General features: G+C 39.4%; 1 protein-coding gene across 3 annotated transcripts in view; it reads right to left on the bottom strand.

Annotated features, from left to right (window-relative positions):
- The window catches only part of PDSS2 (decaprenyl diphosphate synthase subunit 2), a 285207-nt gene that overhangs the window by 2441 nt on the left and 261060 nt on the right, over positions 1-21706 (bottom strand). Inside the window, exon 8 of one of the 3 annotated variants that reach the window (XM_057528000.1) lies at positions 794-7649. The exons of 1 other annotated variant lie outside the window; for it this stretch is intronic. In XM_057528000.1, the coding sequence (XP_057383983.1) occupies positions 7491-7649 (159 nt within the window). In that variant the 3' untranslated portion in view covers positions 794-7490. Of the gene's footprint in view, positions 1-793; positions 7650-21706 lie in introns of those variants that run through there. One more of the 3 variants, XM_007190652.3, reaches the window with a different exon arrangement.

Below are 21706 nucleotides of genomic sequence, written 5' to 3'. Positions count from 1 at the left end.
CTATACAACTTTGAGAAAAGAACATTGGAGAAAATCTTTGTGACTTTGGGTTAGGCAAAGATTACTTAGATATGACACTGAAAGCATGATCTATAGAAGAAAAAATTGATAAATTGGACTTCATCAAAATTAAAGACTTTTGCACTTCAAAAGGAACCATTATGAAAATGAATTTAAGCTATAGATTGGGAGCAAATATTTGCACACCATATATCAGATAAAGGACTTATATTCAGAATATATAAAGAATGCTTATAACTCAATAATAAGACAAACAACCCAATTAAGAAATAGGCAAAAGATTTGAACAGACATTTCACCAAAGAAGATATATAAATGACTAACATGCTCATGAGATGATGCTTAACATCATTAGTCATTAGGAAAATGCAAATACAAATCACAATGAGATACAGTCTCATTCCTACTAGAACAGCTATAATAAAAAATGGAATACCAGGGACTTCCCTGGTGGTCCAGTGGTAAAGAATCCGCCTTGCAATGCATGGGATGCACAGGTCTGATCCCTGGTCAGGGAATTAAGATCCCACATGCCGCAGGGCAACTAAGCCCGCGCACCACAACTACTGAGCCCATGCGCCGCAAGGAAAGATCCTGTATGCCACAACTAAGACCCGACACAACCAAAAAAAAAAAAAAAAAGCAATAATAAAAGAAAAATAAATAAATAAAATAAATATTTTTTTAAAAAGGGAATACCAAGAGTTGGCAAGGATGTGAAGAACTTGGAACCCACATGTGTTGGAAAGGTAAAATGATACAGTTATTTTGGAAAACGGTCTGGCAATTTCTAACAGGTTAAACATAAATTTATTATAAATTTTACTCCTGAGGATCTACTCAGGAGAAATGAAAACTTATGTCCACATAATGACTTGTACATGAGTATTCACGACAGCATTATTAATAATAGGTGAACAGTAGAAACAACGCAAATGACAATCAACTGGTAAAGGGATAAATGAATATATCTGTTCGACGGAATATTATTTAGCAATATAAAGGAATAAAATAATGATTAATTCCACAACATACATAAACCTCAATAACATTATGCTAAGTGACAGAAACCAGATGCAAAAGACTAAGTATTGTAAAACTTCATTTATATAAAATGTCCAGAGAAGGCAAATCTATAGAGACAGAGAGTAGATTAGTGGCTGCCTAGGATTGAGGGTGGGAGAAGAGGTTGACTGCAAATGTGCACAAGGGATCTTTAAAACTGAATTGTAGTGATGCTTGCACAATTTTGTAAATTTACTAAAAAGCACTGAATTGTGTACTTAAACTAGATGAATTTTATGATATGTAAACTATACTTCAATAAAGCTGCTTTTGAAAATGCAATTAAAGCAATTCTAAATCTTCAAAAAAAGAAGAATAAAAGGAAAGAGAAGTACAGAACTGCATCAACAGGCAGCAATTAGGAAGCTCACAATTAACTGATCAGATTCCACATACACAAGTAAGTTTAAGTAACTGTGCGACTCATGATATAAGGGAGGAGGACAGGCAGGGAGACTTCATTGAAATGTGACAAGTGAGAAGTAATGCGAATAGTAAAGTTATGATGATTAAATTAAGGAAGGAAAGGTTGCAAGTGTAGTTTAATTCTTTGAGGATGATGCTGTTTTCTCTTCATTTGAAGGCTTACAAAAAAAGAAAGATCCAAACAAAAGAAGACAATAACAAAACACAATAAACTCATACCGTTATAGCATGAAAGATTTGAGTCAGATAAAGGTTATTTTGTTTCCCTTCAAACAAACCCTAGGAGTTTCCTTCTCCCAAGTCCTTGAAGAAGGAAAGACGGCTCCTCAACTCTTAGAAAATGGTTTCTCCATGGTTTTGGCCAAGAGCAGAACCTAAAACAACTGCCTGAGGGCCTTTCCCGTCCTAGGAGATTGTGAACCTCAGTGGGAAGAAAGAAGTCATCCTACTGAAGTGTGGCTGGCTGAGAACTTGCAGTGAAGCAAGAGGAAAATACATAGAGATGTGAATCCATTTTGAGCATCGTTTCGAAGGAATGGGAACGACCAACTGAAAAGATTAATCATTCAGGCTAAAGAATTTTAAGGGAATTTATTCCACAGTTTTAACCTGCTGCTGTGGAGAACCTGCAGGGGCACTATTTTTCCAAGACAAAGACTTTCTTAGTAGCAGGTTGGGATGTTGACTTATGAGTATTTACCATATACCCATTTATCCCAGAGAAACCAATCAGGAATAGAAACTCAATATACCTTGTTTAGAATTGAAGCTACTTATCAATAGTGGTTATGAAGACTGCAGCACCATGAAAATATGTTTATGATGTATTATGTAAAAACAGCAGGACCCAAAGTTGAATTTATACTATAATTAGAACCATGCAAAAAAGATAGGCATAGCAGAAAAGGCTGGGTTAAATACAAATGAAATGGTGATACTGATAATGTAAGCATGGTGAGACTGAGAGTAATTTTTTTCTATTTTCCAAAATTTCTTTAAAAGTGTTTATTTACTTAAATGCATCAGAAAGTGAAATCTTCCCAACAACAGTCAAGGCAGTGGGGAGCCTACTCATTTGCTCAGGATACACAGTGATGGGTATACTATCAGTCTTAGAAGTGAGCAGATCACATTGAAAGAAAGCTGATAGAGCTTTTCCATGAAGATGGAATCAGCATTTATAAAAAGAAAGAAAAGGAAGGAAAGCCTGAGAAACTTTCTCTTTCTACGGAAGAGTAAGAAATGCATATCTAGGAAGAACATTCCTCCACCGGTAGAGGCCTAAAACCTAGCACTTCAGCGCCCCAAGGGCAGGTGGGGAAGCTAAAGGGAGGGGTGGACCCCACTGTCAGTTCTGGCCCCTCTGGGTTCTCCCCAGGTGACCTTCTTTTTCAAAAGTATGTTATCTCCTTAATGTAAAGGCAGGATCCCTTCTGAAAGAATAAAACAGTTAATCTGAGAAGGGATTAGGAGTGACGGTAGGAAATGGAGAAAAAGGTAAATGACAGTCTTGTTAGATTGCTTTGTGTTTTAAAAAGAAAGTGCAAATAGCTTTATTATTACTAAAGGGTGATTAACAATAATGGAAACTATTAATAATAATGGAGTGACAATTGTGTCCTCACAAATAGATTAAAAAATCAACCCAATCCATCTCTGCCCTTTTGAGTTTTAGCAAAGGTGTGGCATGCCTTCTCCAGATTGAGAGGCAGTCATTAGATTCTAAAGATAAATCCTGGAACTTCTATTGGTCAGAAAGGTGAGATCTTAACAATAGGATTTCACAGTGGGAAGACAAATGAAGGGGCAGGAAAGAATCTTCCTGAAACTAAGAACTCTAGGAAGGAACGTGAAAAGGGTTTTCTGAAAGCAAGGTTCTCCTTATCTGTGATGGACCTGCTGTTTAGTTAGTCTTTTATTTTTTTTTGGCTGCGCATGTGGCTTACAGGATCTTAGTTCCCTGACCAGGGATTAAACCCAGGCCACGGCAGTGAAAGCACCGAGTACTAACTACTGGACCGCCAGGAAATTCCTAGTTAAGTCTTAAAAAAGAGAGAAAGAAAAAGAAGTTTCCTTTAGCTGCAATTTTGTTGATTAAACACAATTCCCCCAAAGCCACTTGCCCAAAGAGATCTATGTTACAGCAACTTGTCAGGTTTTGAAAGATAATCACGGATTATTTAGATTACTTTCTGGTCACCTGAGTTCATTGTGTTGTAGGTACTGGGTCTTAAAAAAAACGTGTACATCTTTTTGGAGCATTTTGCACTAATGTATATGTCTTTTACCCCAAGTTTGTAGGTTTCACCTGCATGCTGGGCTATAGCAATAACATTGGCATAGGTAAGAGAAAGTCTCAAACATTAGAGAATGAGACCTGGACCAGGCACACAATGTCACTGATGATTTATTTTTAGGTGTGACTAGGTTACCACATTATATAAGAAAACATGAAGAGGATTTAGTGTTGTCATCAAGTAAAACTCACAACAAAGTTTAATGATGGTCATAATCCTTATCTTCTTTCAAAGTAACTAATAGTGAATGGCAAATAACTCACTATCTAATCAATATCTAACTGATACTGTTTTTTAGAAACAGTTTTTCTAAGTTGGGGAATTTAAAAGAAGATGACTTAGTGGCACAGGAAACGGCTTTGTAGTTCCTCGGGAAATATAATTTAAAAATTTAGAAAAGAATGTCTCTAGAGGTGGGACTAAGAGAGAGACGTGTGAGACACAAAAGGAAGGGTAGTCAGAGAAGAGGGGAAGTGGGTCACAGGTGCTGGGGGGGTGAGGGCGGAAGCTGTATTAGCAAGGTGAAATGCTGTGGGGAAGTCTGCATGCAGGGGGACGGCTGGTAAACTTCACAGTGAGGCCACCATCTGTGAACGAGAAGGCATCTCAGTGAAGTAGTGCCGTGAGACCCGACAGATTTGTTGAACAAGTAGTCTTTGAGTGTCTACAGTGCTGGCGCTGGTCTAGATGGTGGGGACCCGGCAGTGAATGTAGTGAATGACCAATTGCAAGGGTTAGGAGTTAGTAGCCTGTAAGAAGGTGTGCTGCTAATGCTAGGAAGAAAAAAGTAGAGGTGGAAGGATAAACAGGGGAAGTGAGGGATGTCATTTAGGGGAGAACTGAGCCCATTCATAGCCAGCAGGGGAAACACAAGACTCAAGAATAGGGACATGAGGGAGACAGGAGGCTGAAGGCTCAAGATCTTTGGAAAGGAGTAGAGTCTTATCTGGAAAGAGAAGCAAAGGAAGAGAGAAAGAGGTGCTGTCTGGAAAAACTCTAAAGTGGGGAGATGGCGTGTGAAGGCAAGCCAGTCTGTCAGAGGCAGTCCTTTCTGCCAGCTCCTGCATCTATAAATGGGGGATTAAGTCTTACCCCCAGAGAGTGGTCGTGGGATTCGAACAAGACAGTACTGTTAAGGCCCTTAGCAGAGTGCCTGGTATACGCGCAGAGCCCTTACTATACTTGAAGAAAAGACTGATAGGGAGGAAGGAGAGTGCATGTGGGCTCAGGGGCCTGAAGTGAGTAAGGTTTGCAGGTCCAGGTGGGGGGAAGAGGGACAATGGTTAATGAATGAATTCTTCACTCTAGCAAGAAACTGGGGGTGGAGGGTGATGCAGAGGGGGTAAAGGAGGAGACATTCTAAGGTCACTAACTCTGCCTTGTCAGTACCTTCCCTGGCAGCACTCAGGCAGTAGGCCAAAAAGTGTAATTAAGTGCGTCTTGCTGCCCCCAAATTTCTCCCTAGAGATTGTCTGAAATTATAAGGGCTCAAAATGAATTAATAAATAAATATCCCTGAAGAAGGGGGTACGGAGAAGACTGTCAGTATTTAATACTTTAGACTGACTTAGCCAGCGTATTAGGTTTAACAAAAGCAGAGCTGTCACTCAACAGTGAGGGCAGGGCTGCTGCTCCCAGGGAGCCTGACGGCAGGCACAGGAGAGGGAACAGAGGCCTGGAAGGCAGCTGGGAAGATGAAAGGGAGGTAGGAAATGTTCCAAAGAAAGCAGAAAGGCGGGTGTTGAAACAAAGAGTCCAGGATTATAAGCCATACAAAGGAGAGCTGGGAATTCTTTAGGTCACCTGTGAGGCAGCTTGGCAAGAAGTCTGCCATTAAGTTTTATGCTTTCCTTCTCTTTGGGTTTCACCTTCCCTCTTCCCTGAATTTCACATAGCATCTTTGTTATCTAGAGAGTCAGAAATGGCAATCTTTTAGAAAATAAAACAAAGCTGGAGAGGACCTCATATATTCTCTTGTTTAACCTTATTTTACAAATGTGGAAACTGAGGCTCAGAGGGAAGTGACTTGTTCAAGGTCACACAGCGAACCAGGCGCTAAACCAGAACTAGAAGAGCCCTAGAATCCTGCCTTGTGTTCCACAGTACCCAACCATCTGCTTAATAAAACCTACAGCTTGCTGAATTTTCTGCTCATCCAGAGAACACAAAGCATGACTCCTCCTTTGTGGAAGTTAATGATTAAAACCTAGTCTGATCTAAAGCGTCTAACCATAGTTACTAATTAAGCCAATTTCTGTGAGAAAAGACATTTCAAACAGAAGAGTGGAGTGTTCTCTTCAGCTAAATCTATAGGCCTTCAAATTGTAGTAGCATAAACTGTACAATTACAACATTTCAAGTATGCTTAAAAATATTTCAAAATATAATACCTTAACCTCTGTAGCTTATATTTTCTTTTCATTGCATGCCACATGATGGGTCCTGATAAAACGGTTTTGTAACTTTTGAAGAAGGAATTTAACTAAAGTGACTTCACTTAGTGTTTGAGTGAACTAGGTAATAAAATCTGTTTGCTGTGTTCGCTGTCTCCAGATAGGGCTGTAATTACACCACATAAGGAAGAAAGGTAGCTGAGTCTCAATCTAGATCATTTATGTAAACTCAGCCTTCTTGTCAACGGTGTTCTCATATTGCATGCATGCAAACCTCAAAAATCATCTCCTATGAACCACAGAGAGACAGTGTCCAATTGCAGGCCTGTGAGATTGCTTATATTCTTTCTGTAATTGGATGTCTGTGGTTCAAGACCAAAATTTGACACTCTGAGGCTAAAAAAAAAAAAAAATCACCAATGAATTCCCCAGTACAACAATTATATATCTGACACTTGTAAAAATTAAAGGTATTCTCTACACCAACGTATTACAAATGAATACATTTACTTGAAAAAAAGAAGCATCCCGTTCAGCTTAAAAAAAAAAAAAAAAGTTTGGTTCTTTGAAATGCGTTTGAAAAAATTTGGTCTTCCAGAAAGAAAAACAGGCAATTCCTACTATAACCAAGTTAACATTTGATAACATTTTAATCTCCTACTTCAAATATTTGGCATTATTTTTTCAGCAGTTTTCCCCCCCCAAATCTTACAGAACCCAAGAAGCACAAAGTATATCCATACTGCATCTGTAAATACAAAGACATAATTGCAAGAAGACAGAGCATGTTTTTTTTTTCTTCATCATTAAGCTACCCTCCGTTATGAAAAATTGGTCACTGGTTTTTGATTTGACAGTCCTCCCTGGCTGGCATTGATAGTGTTTCTCTTGACACCTGCAGCTTCCAGCTTGCCCTGTCCTCTCTAGAAGGAAAACCACAGGCCACCGCCCTGGCGCCATCCCTGGCTCAGTCCAATCAATAAAGACTTATTTCCTGTCCATTTGCTGAGGTCACAGGCGCGAATCTCATTAATTATTTCTGCTTCTGAAGCCTCAAGTGTGCTTCTGGCGTGACAACTGAAAACTGCTTGACCTTTATTCTTCTAATTTTGTTTGTAGCAGTTCCAAAAAGAAGGCAGTATTCATTTAGCAGTGTGGTAAAAAGAAAAAAAATGTATATGTTGTTAAAGTCATTAACACATTTAGAGCTTTCATCATGAAAGCTCTCCCCATCACCTCATTCCCCAGGTTTTTTCAGCTAAGGAACAATAGTCTTTTTAATTTGGTGTCACGAAAATCTGGTCACAGCAAACACAATGTTTTCTAAAGCAGTTCTGGCCTCCGAGGGAGGAAAGCTCTCCAGGGCCTCCAGTGCCTTGTTTCCATGGTAACGACACAGGTCAATAGCTGAAGTCACACCTTTGCCAGCTTTGATTGTTTCTCGCAACTGTTAAGAAACAAATGCACAGTAAAAGTCAGTTTTTAAGGTACCACAATTAAATTGGGGAGGAGAGGTGGAAAACAAAGAAGGGGAGAAACAGTATAGATTCACTGTTTCTGCTTTTGAGGTTAAAGAGGACACCATTCTCCAGTGATTTTGAGGCACTAACATTCCCTAAGGCTGCTAGGTTTCAGCCCTCCAGAGCAGAACAATAGGCTCCAATTAGCCTAATCACACCTCTTCCCCAACTCCCGCCCCTTGAAGTGGGCCCTTGCTAGTGGGCCCTGTTAGGGGTGGCGGTGATGAAGGCGGAGGGCATTTACACCTCTGACATTTTGAATTCAGCAGCCTGATATTCTTAGGTGAGGAAGGCTTCATTAACATCCTAGTTAATAACTAATATTTTTACATTGTATGTTGACACAGTAGTCCATGTGAAAATTCCAGAAAGACACATAGTATTAGATCTGAGCACTACATTATGAAAACTGTAAGACTTTGGGAGGAATGAATTAAAATACCCTTTGTGAAGAATAAAGTCAACTCTTGCCCACAAATGGAGTTGATTTCCAATCCCTCTCCCTGATGACTGGAAAGGACCAATACAATGGTTACACTTTAGAGCTGAAAAAGACTTATAATGATTTGGCCGGTCCACTTCCCCTTGCCTTGATTCCATCTTCTCTTTCTCAGTGAATACCTCTAATGTCTGCTTTACTCCCTAAATCAGAAACTCGGGAGTCCTCCTTCATCCATTCAGGCAGCATGGCTCACCCATGACTGAACTTTCTGGCTCCCCACTAGGTTGGCTGGGGCCCAGAGACAAGTTCTAGTCCATGACACATGAATGGTGCATGTCACTTCCGGGCTGTAGCATTTAACAGTCCATGTGAGTCCCGCCAGAGGTCTCCCTCTGGTACATCAACCAGTCACATCGAAGAAGCTCCTCAGGTTGGATCCCCGAGTGGCCACAGTGAGCAATCACGGTGCCTCTCCAACCTGCACAGGACATGTAGTATGGGCAAGAAACGCATCTGTTGTCTGAAGAGACTGTCAGGTTGTCTGTGGCCATCTTGACTGATACACTCACTAAGTCCCAGCCACTCTATCTCATACAAAGTCCTCAAATTATCATCTGCTCTTCACTCTCATTGCCACATCAGTTCAGGCTATCATCATCGCTTGCCTGGGTTATTTTTGCAATCACCTCCTAAAGAGTCTTCCCACCACCAGTTCTTTGCCCCTGGACTCCATCCTTCATGCTGCCAAGGAGATCTTTATAAAAAGCAAATGTGATCTTGCTTAAAACCCTCCACTGCCTTCCAGTAGCTTTAAGGAAAAAAAAGTCCAAGCTCTTTCATGAGGCATGGAAGTCCTTTCCCTTTCCGCCATTTCATCATTACTTAGGGAAACTACTTGCAGCTGATGGCTTGAGACAGTCTCCACACACACCCCTTGCCCCATCAAGCTCCCCAAATTCCACTTGGGTGGAATGTACACAGCTAGTATGACAGCCCTAAGGGGCTAGGTGCCCTTCTTCCTTGGGGCTCCTGGAGTGCCCTGTGCATATGTGGAGTACAGCATTATTATATAGTGTTGTATTTTAATTTTTTTAAAATTTTTTAAAAATAAATTTATTTACTTATTTGTATTTTTATCTTATAAATTTATTTATATTTATTTATTTTTGGCTGCTTTGCATCTTCGTTGCTGCGCATAGGCTCCCTCCAGCTGCGGCAAGCGGGGGCCACGCTTCGATGCGGTGCACGGGCTTCTTCTCACTGCGGTGGCCCCTCCTGCTGCCGAGCACGGGCTCCAGGCGCGTGGGCTTCATCAGTTGCAGCACGCGGGCTCAGTAGCCGTGGCTCACAGGCCCAGTTGCTCCGCGGCACGTGGGATCCTCCCGGGCCAGGGCTCGAACCCGTGTCGCCTGCACTGGCAGGCGGATTCCCAACCACTGCACCACCAGGGAAGTCCCTATATAGTGTTGTATTTTAATTCTCCATTCACTTATCTATCTCTTCATTAGACTTGGAGCTATCGTATAATGCATGAAACATAAAGGAATAAAAGAAATAACCTGCTTTACTCCCCTAATTATATAGAGGAGAGGAGAGGGCCAGAGAAGCTCAGCGGCTCACACAAGATCATAGATGGATATAGTGACAAAGCTGCGATCAGAAGCCAGTTTTCCTAACCCCCAGTCCAGTGGCACTTAATATTATACTCCGCCAGACTCTCAGCATTCTACAGGTATTTCCACACTGCATATGAACTTTGGTATTGTTTCAGCCTAGGGTTCCCTGGTCTCCTGCCATCATTGAATGCATGAAGGCACTAAAATGGTCCTGGGTATCAGAGGTAGCCAGATTCAAACTCCTCTTCTAGCTCCCATCTTAGAGAGGCCAGTTAACTGCTCTGAGTTCTAAATGGGGATAATATCAGTCCCTTGTAGGACTGCTGGGTGGGGGGGTACTGCATGAGACAGTATAGAGTGCTTGACAGTGTCTAAAACACTATAGATATTCAGAACGACTCAATTCTTCTTCCTCCTCAAGCCCTTAGCCATTGCCAAGAAAGCTACCCCATCCACCAAGATCAAGTCTATTTTAGCTTGATGCACAGCAACCTCAAAGGTAGTTGAACTTGGATCAGACCAGCCTTAAAGATTAAAAAAAAGAAAAAGAAAGAACACGCTTCTTATTTTCATTATCTTTAATTCTTTAACCTAAATTAGACTGGCCAACATTCTCTATTCTGGACTTCTAGGTTGGTAGGTAACTGCAGGCAAGTGGATATCTGCATGACTGGATTTCAATTTGTAAATATTAATTGAGCACCTATTATGTGTAAAGAGTACAATGATCCTTTTTTGCTTTATGGGTCAGGAACTAACGAAGGGTATACTGTGAAAAGCAGCAAATGAAGGACTACAGATGACCAGAGAAATGAGAGAGCAACTTTGATTAGAAGAGATTTAAGAAGGCCTTACAGAAAAGGGATTTAAGGCATGTCCTGAGAATGTTGATAAGTAGTTATGGCGTCGGGGTAGCAAGAAAATTATAGGGAAAGAGAATAGCTTGAACAAAGGCACAGAGGAGACCAGAGTGAATGAAAACAGATTGGTGTGATACTTTGCAGGAGTAGGTGTGAGGGGACCCAGGTGGGCTCTGAAAACCAACCTAAGAACTTTATTAAAAATTTTTTTTATTATCAAATATTTTATTTATTTTTTATTTTATTTTTTTATTTTTTGGCTGTGCTGCGTGGCACGCGGGATCTTAGTTCCCTGACCAGGGATCGAACCCATGCCCCCTGCAGTGGAAGCGCAGTGTCTTAACCATTGGACCAGCAGGGAAATCCCTCAAATATTTCAAAAGTACAGAAAAGTTGAAAGACTAGCCCAGGAGTTGGCAACCTATGGCCTCAGGCCAAATTTGGCCCCCCTGTTTTTATAAATTAAGTTCTGCTGGAATATAGCCATGCCATTATAGCCATTATAGCCATTATATAGCAATATAGCCATTAAGTATTGTCTATGGTTGTTTCTGTGCTATAACGGCAGACCTACAGAGTTGAGTAGCTGCCACAGAGACTGTATGGATTGCAAAGCCTAAAATATTTACACTTCGGCCTTTACAGGAAGTCTGTGACTTCTGGACGTAGCATAATTAATGAACGTGTATCTTCTACCTAGATTCAACAACCATTAATATTTTGCTATTTTTGTTCTATCTACTTGTATGTGTGTGTTTTCTGAATCACTTGAAAGTAAGCTGTTTAAGCTGGTATATTAGCTCTCCAGAGGAGGAAAAAGCCCTATTTGTAGCACTTGCAGATTTCTGTGGTATAAATACTCCCATCACAGCTGATTTCAAGCTACCAAGGGTTGTAGAATCACAAAATTCTTGAATATTTAACAACTGGCTCTCAGCTGGTAGGAGGAGGCTTGGACATACCACAGGCTGCAGGATGCTTTACCCTTGTCTTGAGAAGCATCTCCAAAGATAAGAACATTCTCCTACATGGCCAGAATACTATTATCACAGCTCAGAAAGTTAACAGTAATCCTCTCCTATTATCAATATCTAGTCCATCTGCAAATTTCCCCAATTGGCTCCAAAATGTCTTTTTTAGCCTTTTTTTCCCCCAAACCACAATGAATCCTGGTTTACACACTGCATTCATCTGTTATGACACTTTAAACTTCTTCTTCCCTCTATGATATTGCCATTTTGAAAGGACCAAGCTATATTGTACAATGTTCTACATTCTGTGTTTCTCTGATTGCTACGTTTAGTTTGTTAGTCTGTAAACTTTATTCAGTCAGGCTCAACTGAATATTTGATGGTGACTTATATGGTATTTAACCCTACAATGAAGGGTAATTCAGACTAGGGCAAAATAGCACCCAGGAGAACATCACTAAAAGTTACTCAAGCCCTAAAAGAGTTAATTTTTCTTCCCCAATGACTACTGTACTTCCAGTTAATACTCCAATCTGCTCTCCACAGGGTTGGCTCCCAGGACTTTGCATACCAAGGACCCGATAGCTTCCACGTGTAAAATGCCCATTTCAGAACTCATCAGTAATCGAATCCTTCATGGAAGGTATTATTCCTCAAAGGCATCTGTATACACTTCCACCAACTCAACATAAACTACTGGCTCAAAGGAAATCCTTTAGATATAATTAATAGAGCATAAACGAGACTCGTTTTTACTATAAATTAGAATTTGCCATGAGTTTATCCAGAAGAATACAATCTTGTCCTTTGTAAATAAATGCGACAAAAGACACATTAAGCTGGAGTTCCTAAACTTGGCTGACCATAAGATTCATCTGGGGAGCTTTTAAATGCAGATGCCTAGGCCTCATTCCTGGAGATGGATTCAGTAAGGCCTAAAAAAAAAAATGCTTCTTTTTTTTATGCTTTTTTAAACGCATTTTTTTTTTTTAATTTTATAGCTACTTTATTTATTTATTCATTTTTGGCTGTGTTGGGTCCTCGGTTCGTGCGAGGGCTTTCTCCAGTTGCGGCAAGCGGGGGCCACTCTTCATCGCGGTGCGGGGACCGCTCTTCATCGCAGTGCGCGGGCCTCTCACTATCGCGGCCCCTCCCGTTGCGGGGCACAGGCTCCAGACGCGCAGGCTCAGCAGTTGTGGCTCACGGGCCCAGCCGCTCCGCGGCATGTGGGATCTTCCCAGACCAGGACTCGAACCCGTGTCCCCTGCATTAGCAGGCAGACTCTCAACCACTGCGCCACCAGGGAAGCCCTATGCTTTTTTAAAGTGCTAATCACTGGTCATTCCAATGATTAGCCAGATTTGGAAGTACTTCACTCGCTGGGGCATGTATTTTGAGAGATTGTATTTTAAAACTGTCATGTTGGGCTTATATCGTTTTAACCACACTTCCAAAGGGTTGTCCTTGCAATGCTCAAATTAAATTTAGCAAGCATTTGTTGGGCACCTATATGGTGTAGGTATATAGTAGGGGCTGGAGGTACAAAGAGAAACACAGTTGCTGCCCCCAGGACCACCTGTTAGACGGTTTGTCATAGGGCTACAGAACCAGAGAGGGTTGAATGGAACACTGAGGGATTGGGCCCATGACCTTCGTTCTAATAACTGCAAGAGAAAAGACCACAATTAAAAAACAAATAATTCCCGCTTTTGCCTTCCCCTACATTTTGACTGGGCAGATTCCCAATTGATGCATAGGTAGAACTTTCCATATTAGGATGTGGCTAGAAATGCTAGTATGCCCACTCTGGCCTTTACGGCCTGAAAAACACTTTAGCTGTAGGATAAATTAAAAAAATACAAAATGGTGAATTATCAGTCTGCATTTTATTTCCCTGATATAGTACTTTAGGGCAATAATGTAATTAAATCTCTAATTAAGTCAACTGAATAATTGTATAAGTGCAGAATCACCCAAAATAAATTAAGTCCAAATCCCCTGCTAGAGGATCCAATTAAAGATATTAACACAAAGAGGGTCCACAGTACTTAAAATGCATTATTATTTAACATTTATTAAAAGGTGTTATTAAACACCTTTTCCGTGATAAATGTTGCTTTTATGAGACCCTTTTGAGAAATCATTGTATGCCTCTGAAAACTATTTGGTTTGAAAGTCCTCTTAAAATATTAAAGGCAAGCCCTTGCCGCGGGATCTAAGCAGCTTTAGAAGATATGGAGGCAGCAGTCGCTTCTCTCCAATGAAACCAAAACAAGACCTTAGACCTCGAAGAAACCCCAAGCACCATCTTTGCTTCTCACCTCATTTTGCAGGAGAAGACACTGGATGAGAGAGGCTAAGTGATGTGGACCAGAGTCACGAGCAAATTTGAGAAATGGCCTAGGTTTCATTTCTGCACATCCAGAGCTCTTCTACTCTATAGCACTGGAAAAGATTTGGAGATAACCCCAAATTTTCTTTCACCCAACCAGATAGAGTGCTTAGAGAGAACAGGGATACTAAAACTCATCTGGAACACGGGACAGACCTTGTTCTGAAGAAACTGTATAATAGAGGGTAAGGGAGGATGAAACAATATGTTAAAGTTTTGTTTTGTTTTTAAATGGTTGAAAACAGCTGGATAAGGGTAAAAGGAAACAAATGGAAGCCATGCTGTTATGGGAAGAGACCACATACCTCTCAACCAAGTGGTAGAAGTGGACCATGTTTCCTTAATAGAGATTATACAGCTGGCAGAAAGGTATGATGCAGTAATGATACGGGACTTCAACCTCTGAACATCTGCTAAAAACTTGCATTCTATAGTTGACAAATTCCTGGTGTGCCTAACTGATAATCTTATGTATTAGAAGATAGAAGAAGCGCTTTTTGCTTAATTATGTCAGCATAATTGGATATAAAGGTCATAGGAATTAACAAAAAATTAATGCCATCTTGGTAGTAGAATCAGTCCTTAGAAAGGCCTAGCAGGAATGGGTTTGGACACCCAGACTATATGTTAGGAAAGTGCATTGCAAAAATAAGTTTAGTGAAAAGACTGCCATTAACTATAACTGGAAATAAAGTTCAAGGGTGATGGAAGCCTCTGAAAAACTAAATTCCAACAATGTCATACTTAATTATGAAAGTGACCAAAATAATGGCTACTGAATAAGCTCTCTCAGGGCTCTCATTTGAGAAGGTCCAGGTGTAAAAGGAGGAGCCTATGATCCCCTCCACTGCTGAGCATTTCCTCTGCACAGAGCACCACGGTGGAGACAGGGCACTATCCCTGTTTTGAAGGAGCTGACAAGAGAGAGGTATAAAACTGTAAAAATTGTGTGGGACTCCACCCAGAGGCTTGTATTGTCACCAGGACACTTGCCACAAGTGTTTTTAAAGTGCTGTTCCTCACAGAAAATGTTCAGAAACAAACAACCTTGTCAGAATCTGCTAAAGACTGATGGGCATGCATGGGGGAAGGAGATAATGACAAAAATAAGGGGCTCCCAGATGTAAAGGCTGTATGTTGAGTAAGAACAAGTATGTGCAAATATTTGCAAAAGATAATATACTATTAACACTCCCTAGCACCATACACAAAAATAAACTCAAAATGGATGAAAGACCTAAATCTAAGGCCAGACACTATAAAACTCTTAGAGGAAAACATAGGCAGAACACTCTATGACATAAATCACGGCAAGATCCTTTTTGACCCACCTTCTAGAGAAATGGAAATAAAAACAAAAATAAACAAATGGGACCTAATGAAACTTCAAAGCTTTTGCACAGCAAAGGAAACCATAAACAAGACGAAAAGACAACCCTCAGAATGGGAGAAAATATTTGCAAATGAAGCAACTGACAAAGGATTAATCTCTAAAATATACAAGCAGCTCATGCAGCTCAATATCAAAGAAACAAACAACCCAATCCAAAAATGCGCAGAAGACCTAAATAGACATTTCTCCAAAGAATATATACAGATTGCCAACAAACACATGAAAGGATGCTCAACATCACTAATCATTAGAGAAATGCAAATCAAAACCACAATGAGGTATCACCTCACACCAGTCAGAATGGCCATCATCAAAAAGTATACAAACAATAAATGCTGGAGAGGGTGTGGAGAAAGGGGAACCCTCTTGCACTGTTGGTGGGAATGTAAATCGATACAGCCACTATGGAGAACAGTATGGAGGGTCCTTAAAAAACTAAAAATAGAACTACCATATGACACAGCAATCCCACTCCTGGGCATACACCCTGAGAAAACCATAATTCAAAAGAGTCATGTACCACAATGTTCATTGCAGCACTATTTACAATAGCCAGGACATGGAAGCAACCTAAGTGTCCATCAACAGATGAATGGATAAAGAAGATGTGGCACATATATACAATGGAATATTACTCAGCCAAAAAAAATGAAATTGAGTTATTTGTAGTGAGGTGGATGGACCTAGAGTCTGTCATACAGAGTGAAGTAAGTCAGAAAGAGAAAAACAAATACTGTATGCTAACACATATATATGGAATCTAAAAAAAAATGGTTCTAATGAACCTAGGGGCAGGACAGGAATAAAGATGCAGACGTACAGAATGGACTTGAGGACACGGGGAGGGGGAAGGGTAAGCTGGGATGAGGTGAGAGAGTGGCACGGACATATATACACTACCAAATGTAAAATAGATAGCTAGTGGGAAGCAGCTGCATAGCACAGGGAGATCAGCTCGGTGCTTTGTGACCACCTAGAGGGGTGGGATAGGGAGGATGGGAGGGAGACACAAGAGGGAGGGGATATGGGGATATATGTATATGTATAGCTGATTCACTTTGTTATAAAGCAGAAACTAACACACCATTGTAAAGCAATTATACTCCAATAAAGATGTTAAAAAGAAAAAGATAATATACTATTCAAAGAAGACAAAGGAAATAGAACAACTGAAGAATGAGTTCAAAGTCGTAAAGACGGGCTTCCCTGGTGGCGCAGTGGTTGAGGATCTGCCTGCCAATGCAGGGGACACGGGTTCGAGCCCTGGTCTGGGAGGATCCCACATGCCGCGGAGCAGCTGGGCCCGTGAGCCACAATTACTGAGCCTGCGCATCTGGAGCCTGTGCTCCGCAACAGGAGAGGCCGTGATAGTGAGAGGCCCGCGCACCGCGATGAAGAGTGGCCCCCACTTGCCGCAACTGGAGAAAGCCCTCGCACAGAAACAAAAGACCCAACACAGCCATAAATAAATAAATAAATAAATAAAATTAAAAAAAAAAAAAAAAAAGTCATAAAGACTAAAATAAATTCCATGAAGAGGGGCCTTTAAAGATGAAATGTGCATTCACATAGCCCATTACAGGTTGTCAGGGGTGCCTTGGATGCAGCTACCATCCTGGCTTCTGGTGTCCTTTGCTTTCCAAGACCACCCACCCTCCCAATCCAAACATCATATTATAGGACAAATAACTGTGCAGCACCCCACTGAGCCCCTCCCTGCAGCAGCTTTCTCACTCTTTTTTTCTGATGTTCTTGTCCAGCTTTCATCCTCTAATACTTCCCTTCTCTGTCTTCCTCCTCACTCTGGAGACCTAGCTTCTGGTCTAGGGCACCTTCACAGACGCACCCACCCACCTCTGTTCTGCTCTCTCATGCTCAGAACGCACATAACTGTCCTTCCCGGCTACTGAAAGACTGTGAGAAATGGCACAGATGGGAGAGTCAAATGACTAATGCTTTCCAACACAGGACAAAAAAGAAAAAGATGAGGACGAATGTGCATTCTGGAACACAGATCTGTGAGCTTATGAAAATTATGGCAAAATTCCAGAAAAGGTTATTAAATAGACAGTTTGTGAGCTCTCGAGAAAAGGCAGCAGTGATAGCAGCCCCAAGGTAGGTGGCTCACAATGAGCACATTATGACAAAACACTCTCATTTTTCTTTTGATATTAACTTGGCTGTTAGCTTCAGAAATAGTAAAGATAGAGTATATTCAGATTATGGAAACTTAGTCGTGGATAAGACAGAGAAATGGGATCTGTATAAGAGTTTGGCAATATGGATTCAAATATGTAAAATAACTATTCCTAGAAAATGTTTAGTAGTGGATTTATATTGAGCAGAAAAGTGATCTCTAGTGTTGTGCTACAAGACTCAATACTTGGTTCCTTTCCCTTATCACAGTGCTTGAATGAAGATGAAGAAGAAATGTATATTAAATTTTAATTTTCGGATGTCATATAGCCAAGAGAGAAAGCCAACACATGGATAGCATCAAAATCTTAATGGTTTTGACATGTTGAGCAATAGACTGATACTAGCCAGATGAAATGTAACAGGGCAACTGTAGAGTTGAGCATTTAGGTTTCAAAAACTAATTGCAAAAGTTTAAACCTCAGTTTGGCAGTGACTCATAAAAAAACACTGAAAATCTTTGATAACCACATTCTGTATATAAGCCAAAACTATGATGTAGATACTAAAAAAAAAAAAAAAAAAAAAAGCAAACGCAAACTTTGGCAGTATAAACAGATGTACATGTCCAAAAGACAGGCAGCAACAGTCTCACCGCAATCTTTGATGGTCGATCATGTTTAGAAAACTATGTTCAGTCCTGGGTGCCATGTCTCAAGAAGGACACTGACAAGATAGAAAGGGTCCAGTGTTGGGATGAAGAAATATTTGGAAACATATCATTTAAGGAATGCTTAACCTGGAGGAAAGGATTAAAGGAAGATATTAAACCCATCTTCAAACTTCTAAAGCAATTAAATGGGAGAAGGAGCAGTCTTGTTCTATATGCTTCAGGGAACAGAACAAAGAGCAACAAGATGAAGTTTCTGGGAAGCTTTAATTTCAGTAACAAACAAGAAAGACCTTTCAAATGACTAGAGTTGTCTAACACGAATAGTCTTCTTTTTTGACAAGCTGTTAACTCCCTATTATTTAAAGTCCTCAGCGACTAGATGCCCACAGCAGAAAAAGGTATGAATGAAACTCTAAGCTCAAGGGGGGGGTGGCACAAAGCTGCCTCCAAGGTCCCATGCAACTTCAACATCCTAGCTGACACTGCTTCAGCTGAATGGTTTTGCCAGCTTCTGAGTGGCAAGACTTGGTACAAAAGGAAAAGCTACAATTAAAACCTTTCTCTAATACAAGAAACTGTGAAATGTACTACAAACAACATAAAAATTTCCTTTTTGCCTAGAATAACAAATTATTTAAAAGAATCTGTAGGAAAAAAAATCTACTGATCTACTGACCTTAATTAAATATCTTATTTTGGCAAAAGTGGAAGGAGGTGGAAATAAGAGAATTTTTAGTTATTATATTTCCTCAATCACATGAATTCATATGCCAACACACAATTAGAATGGTAGTGCTTCCCAATATTAAAATAGTAATAATATTAATAATGGCAATAACAACAAAGACAATCCCATACATAGTACTTACATGTGCCTAGCACTGTGGTAATACATTTATATCTATATAATATATATATATCTATAAGATATATATAATAGTACCTCCCTCATAGGACTGTTGTGAGGATTGTACATCTATCTATCTATCTATCTATCTTCTGTTCTATATACCCTATGAGGTGTGTGTGTATATCTGTCAATCTATCTATCTATCTATCTAGGAAAACATTAGAATTTCCTTTGAGAAGAGAACACATACCTATGTTAATAATGTCCTTTGCACAAGGGCAAACTTTTAAAATACACATCACAGATTAAAAGAATAAATCAAGTCAAATACTTTTGGATAAAACCATATTTACAGAGATGACAGAAAACTGAAGCCATCATTAGATTAATTATGTACCTCTATTACAATATATACATTTTTTTTCTACCACAAGTAAAAATGCCATATGGTTGTAGAACAAATGTCAATAAGAATTGGAGGTGGAAAATTTCCACATTTTCTGGGAAGAAAAAGCCATAAATATCTCAATTGATTAAGTATACTCTTCTGGACATTCTTTCTTTCTTTTTTTTTTAAACAAAAAGGCACTGAACAAGACTACTGCGTTACAAAACAAAACTAATATATTTGTAGTTTAAAAGTTCTTAATAATAAAACCTTTTTTTTTAAACTAAAAATCTCAACCAAAGACTCTGACTGCAGCAGTGGTATTTGGGGTTTCACACAACAACAGGACACTGCCTCATGTCATTTTCACGATTTTTTAAAAACCAATTTCAGGGTTCATCATACTACATTTAAGTCACTGAACAAAGCATTATTCAGTGCTAATAATAAAGCATTATTCAATGAGTTCAAAATGATAAACATAATTTATCCCATGCTTTAACATTTTTACTGTTCCCTAAAATATCAGAATATTTTTCTCTTGTAAAATAGCCTGCAAAATTACTATAATATAGATTTGTATTGAGCTTTAAGATATTCACTTTTAACAAGTTCTATTTATTGTTTTGCAGAATTAAAATCATTCTGTATAACTGTGTGAGAGCGCAGGACACACATGACGTTTATTACACTGTTCTTCTTTTCCCTGGCCAAGTTCTGGAAGCCCACGGAGATGGGAGGTAAGAGAGGTGGACTCTGGGAAAAACAAAATGCCATGTATTTCCAGACATGATGGTCTTTCAAGCACCTTGGAGCAGAATCCTCCAGATGAAGCCACACAGGAACCTTTTTTTATCCTATAATAGGATGAGATGTTCTCCTCCTAAGACTGATTAATTCATTTATGCTATTTCATAATAATATGAAAAATAATCATAGAGAGGCAGTGAGCAAACTTTGGTAGGGAAACTCTGGACCTGGACATGTGTGACCTTGGGCAAAGCAACTTCTCTAAGCCCACCTCACCTATAAAATCACAGAGGTACTATTTATGCCACAGGCAATTATTATGAGGAACAAATAAGATAATGTATGTGAAATTCCTCTGACATCAATGAAATGCTACACAAAGGCAAGGTTTGAAGAGTAAGTGAGCACTGGGTTCATTGCAAACCTTAACATGTAACATTTATAATGATGTACCTGCCTTTAACTATAAACATTCATAGATTATTTTATACAGATTCATGAAGATGTTATAAATATTTAAAAACTGTGATTATTAGTGAATAGGAAACATGCTTGTTTTGAAAAATGAATTTCCAAATCATCTTGACCATTTAAAATTCAGTCTATTCCCCTTAAAAGGAAAAAAGAAAAAAACATGATAAAGACAGGTAAGGTATCATTTTTCTCGCCCTCTCTTCCACACATGAGCCTGTTAGGCTCGGTCTGGACGGTGTGTGGCCTCCTACTGAGAGTGAGATTTCAGAACTGATTTCAAGGCTCAACCTCTCAGCTAAGTACATTTATGAGTCTGTGCTGTGAACTACTATCCACAAAGACCTGAACATAACCAAACAACTCATTTCATACAAATTATCATGTCTGAATATATATGTATATTATATGTATAAATACCTCTAAACAAACACACACATATATAGTTTAATATATATAACTATATATTATATATATATATATATATAGTTTACAGATATTTTCATTAAAAACATTTTACTACCGTAATCAAAACTGACCTAAACTGTTGACTCTGTGGCTGAGCATTCAGGCAAAGTTATGCTTGCTACTTTAAGAAACAGAGGTCAACCTTGTAGCTCACGATATGAGTAGATGTGCCTGATTTCAAAATGTAATTAAATGGAATAAATGTACAATTTAGTTTAGTTTTTAAAAGTTAACTTATAAACTTTCATTAACATTTGATAGGTAGGGTATCTGAAGTTAGTAATATGGAATTATATTAAATTGAGGCTTAATTCCATAGGAAAAGCAATCTTTGCTTCTTGGTTATCATGTCTTCTGAAGGAAAATTTAATGATTTATAAATAATCACTGATTTATCTATATCCTGACTCAAAAAGCTAATTTTTAATTTTAGTACTATATTCCAAAGAAAAACTTAATTCTATACATTGAAATTCAAAAAGCAAAACTGGGACCATGAAGCTTTTTAGCAAACTCTGTACTAGAAATTCAATAAGCAAAACATATCATAGGTTGTAGATTGCAGCAATGAGCT

Source organism: Balaenoptera acutorostrata, chromosome 14, assembly GCF_949987535.1.
Source record: "Balaenoptera acutorostrata chromosome 14, mBalAcu1.1, whole genome shotgun sequence".
NCBI classification, from domain to species: Eukaryota; Metazoa; Chordata; class Mammalia; order Artiodactyla; family Balaenopteridae; genus Balaenoptera; species Balaenoptera acutorostrata.
This window is presented reverse-complemented; position numbering and strand designations above follow the sequence as displayed.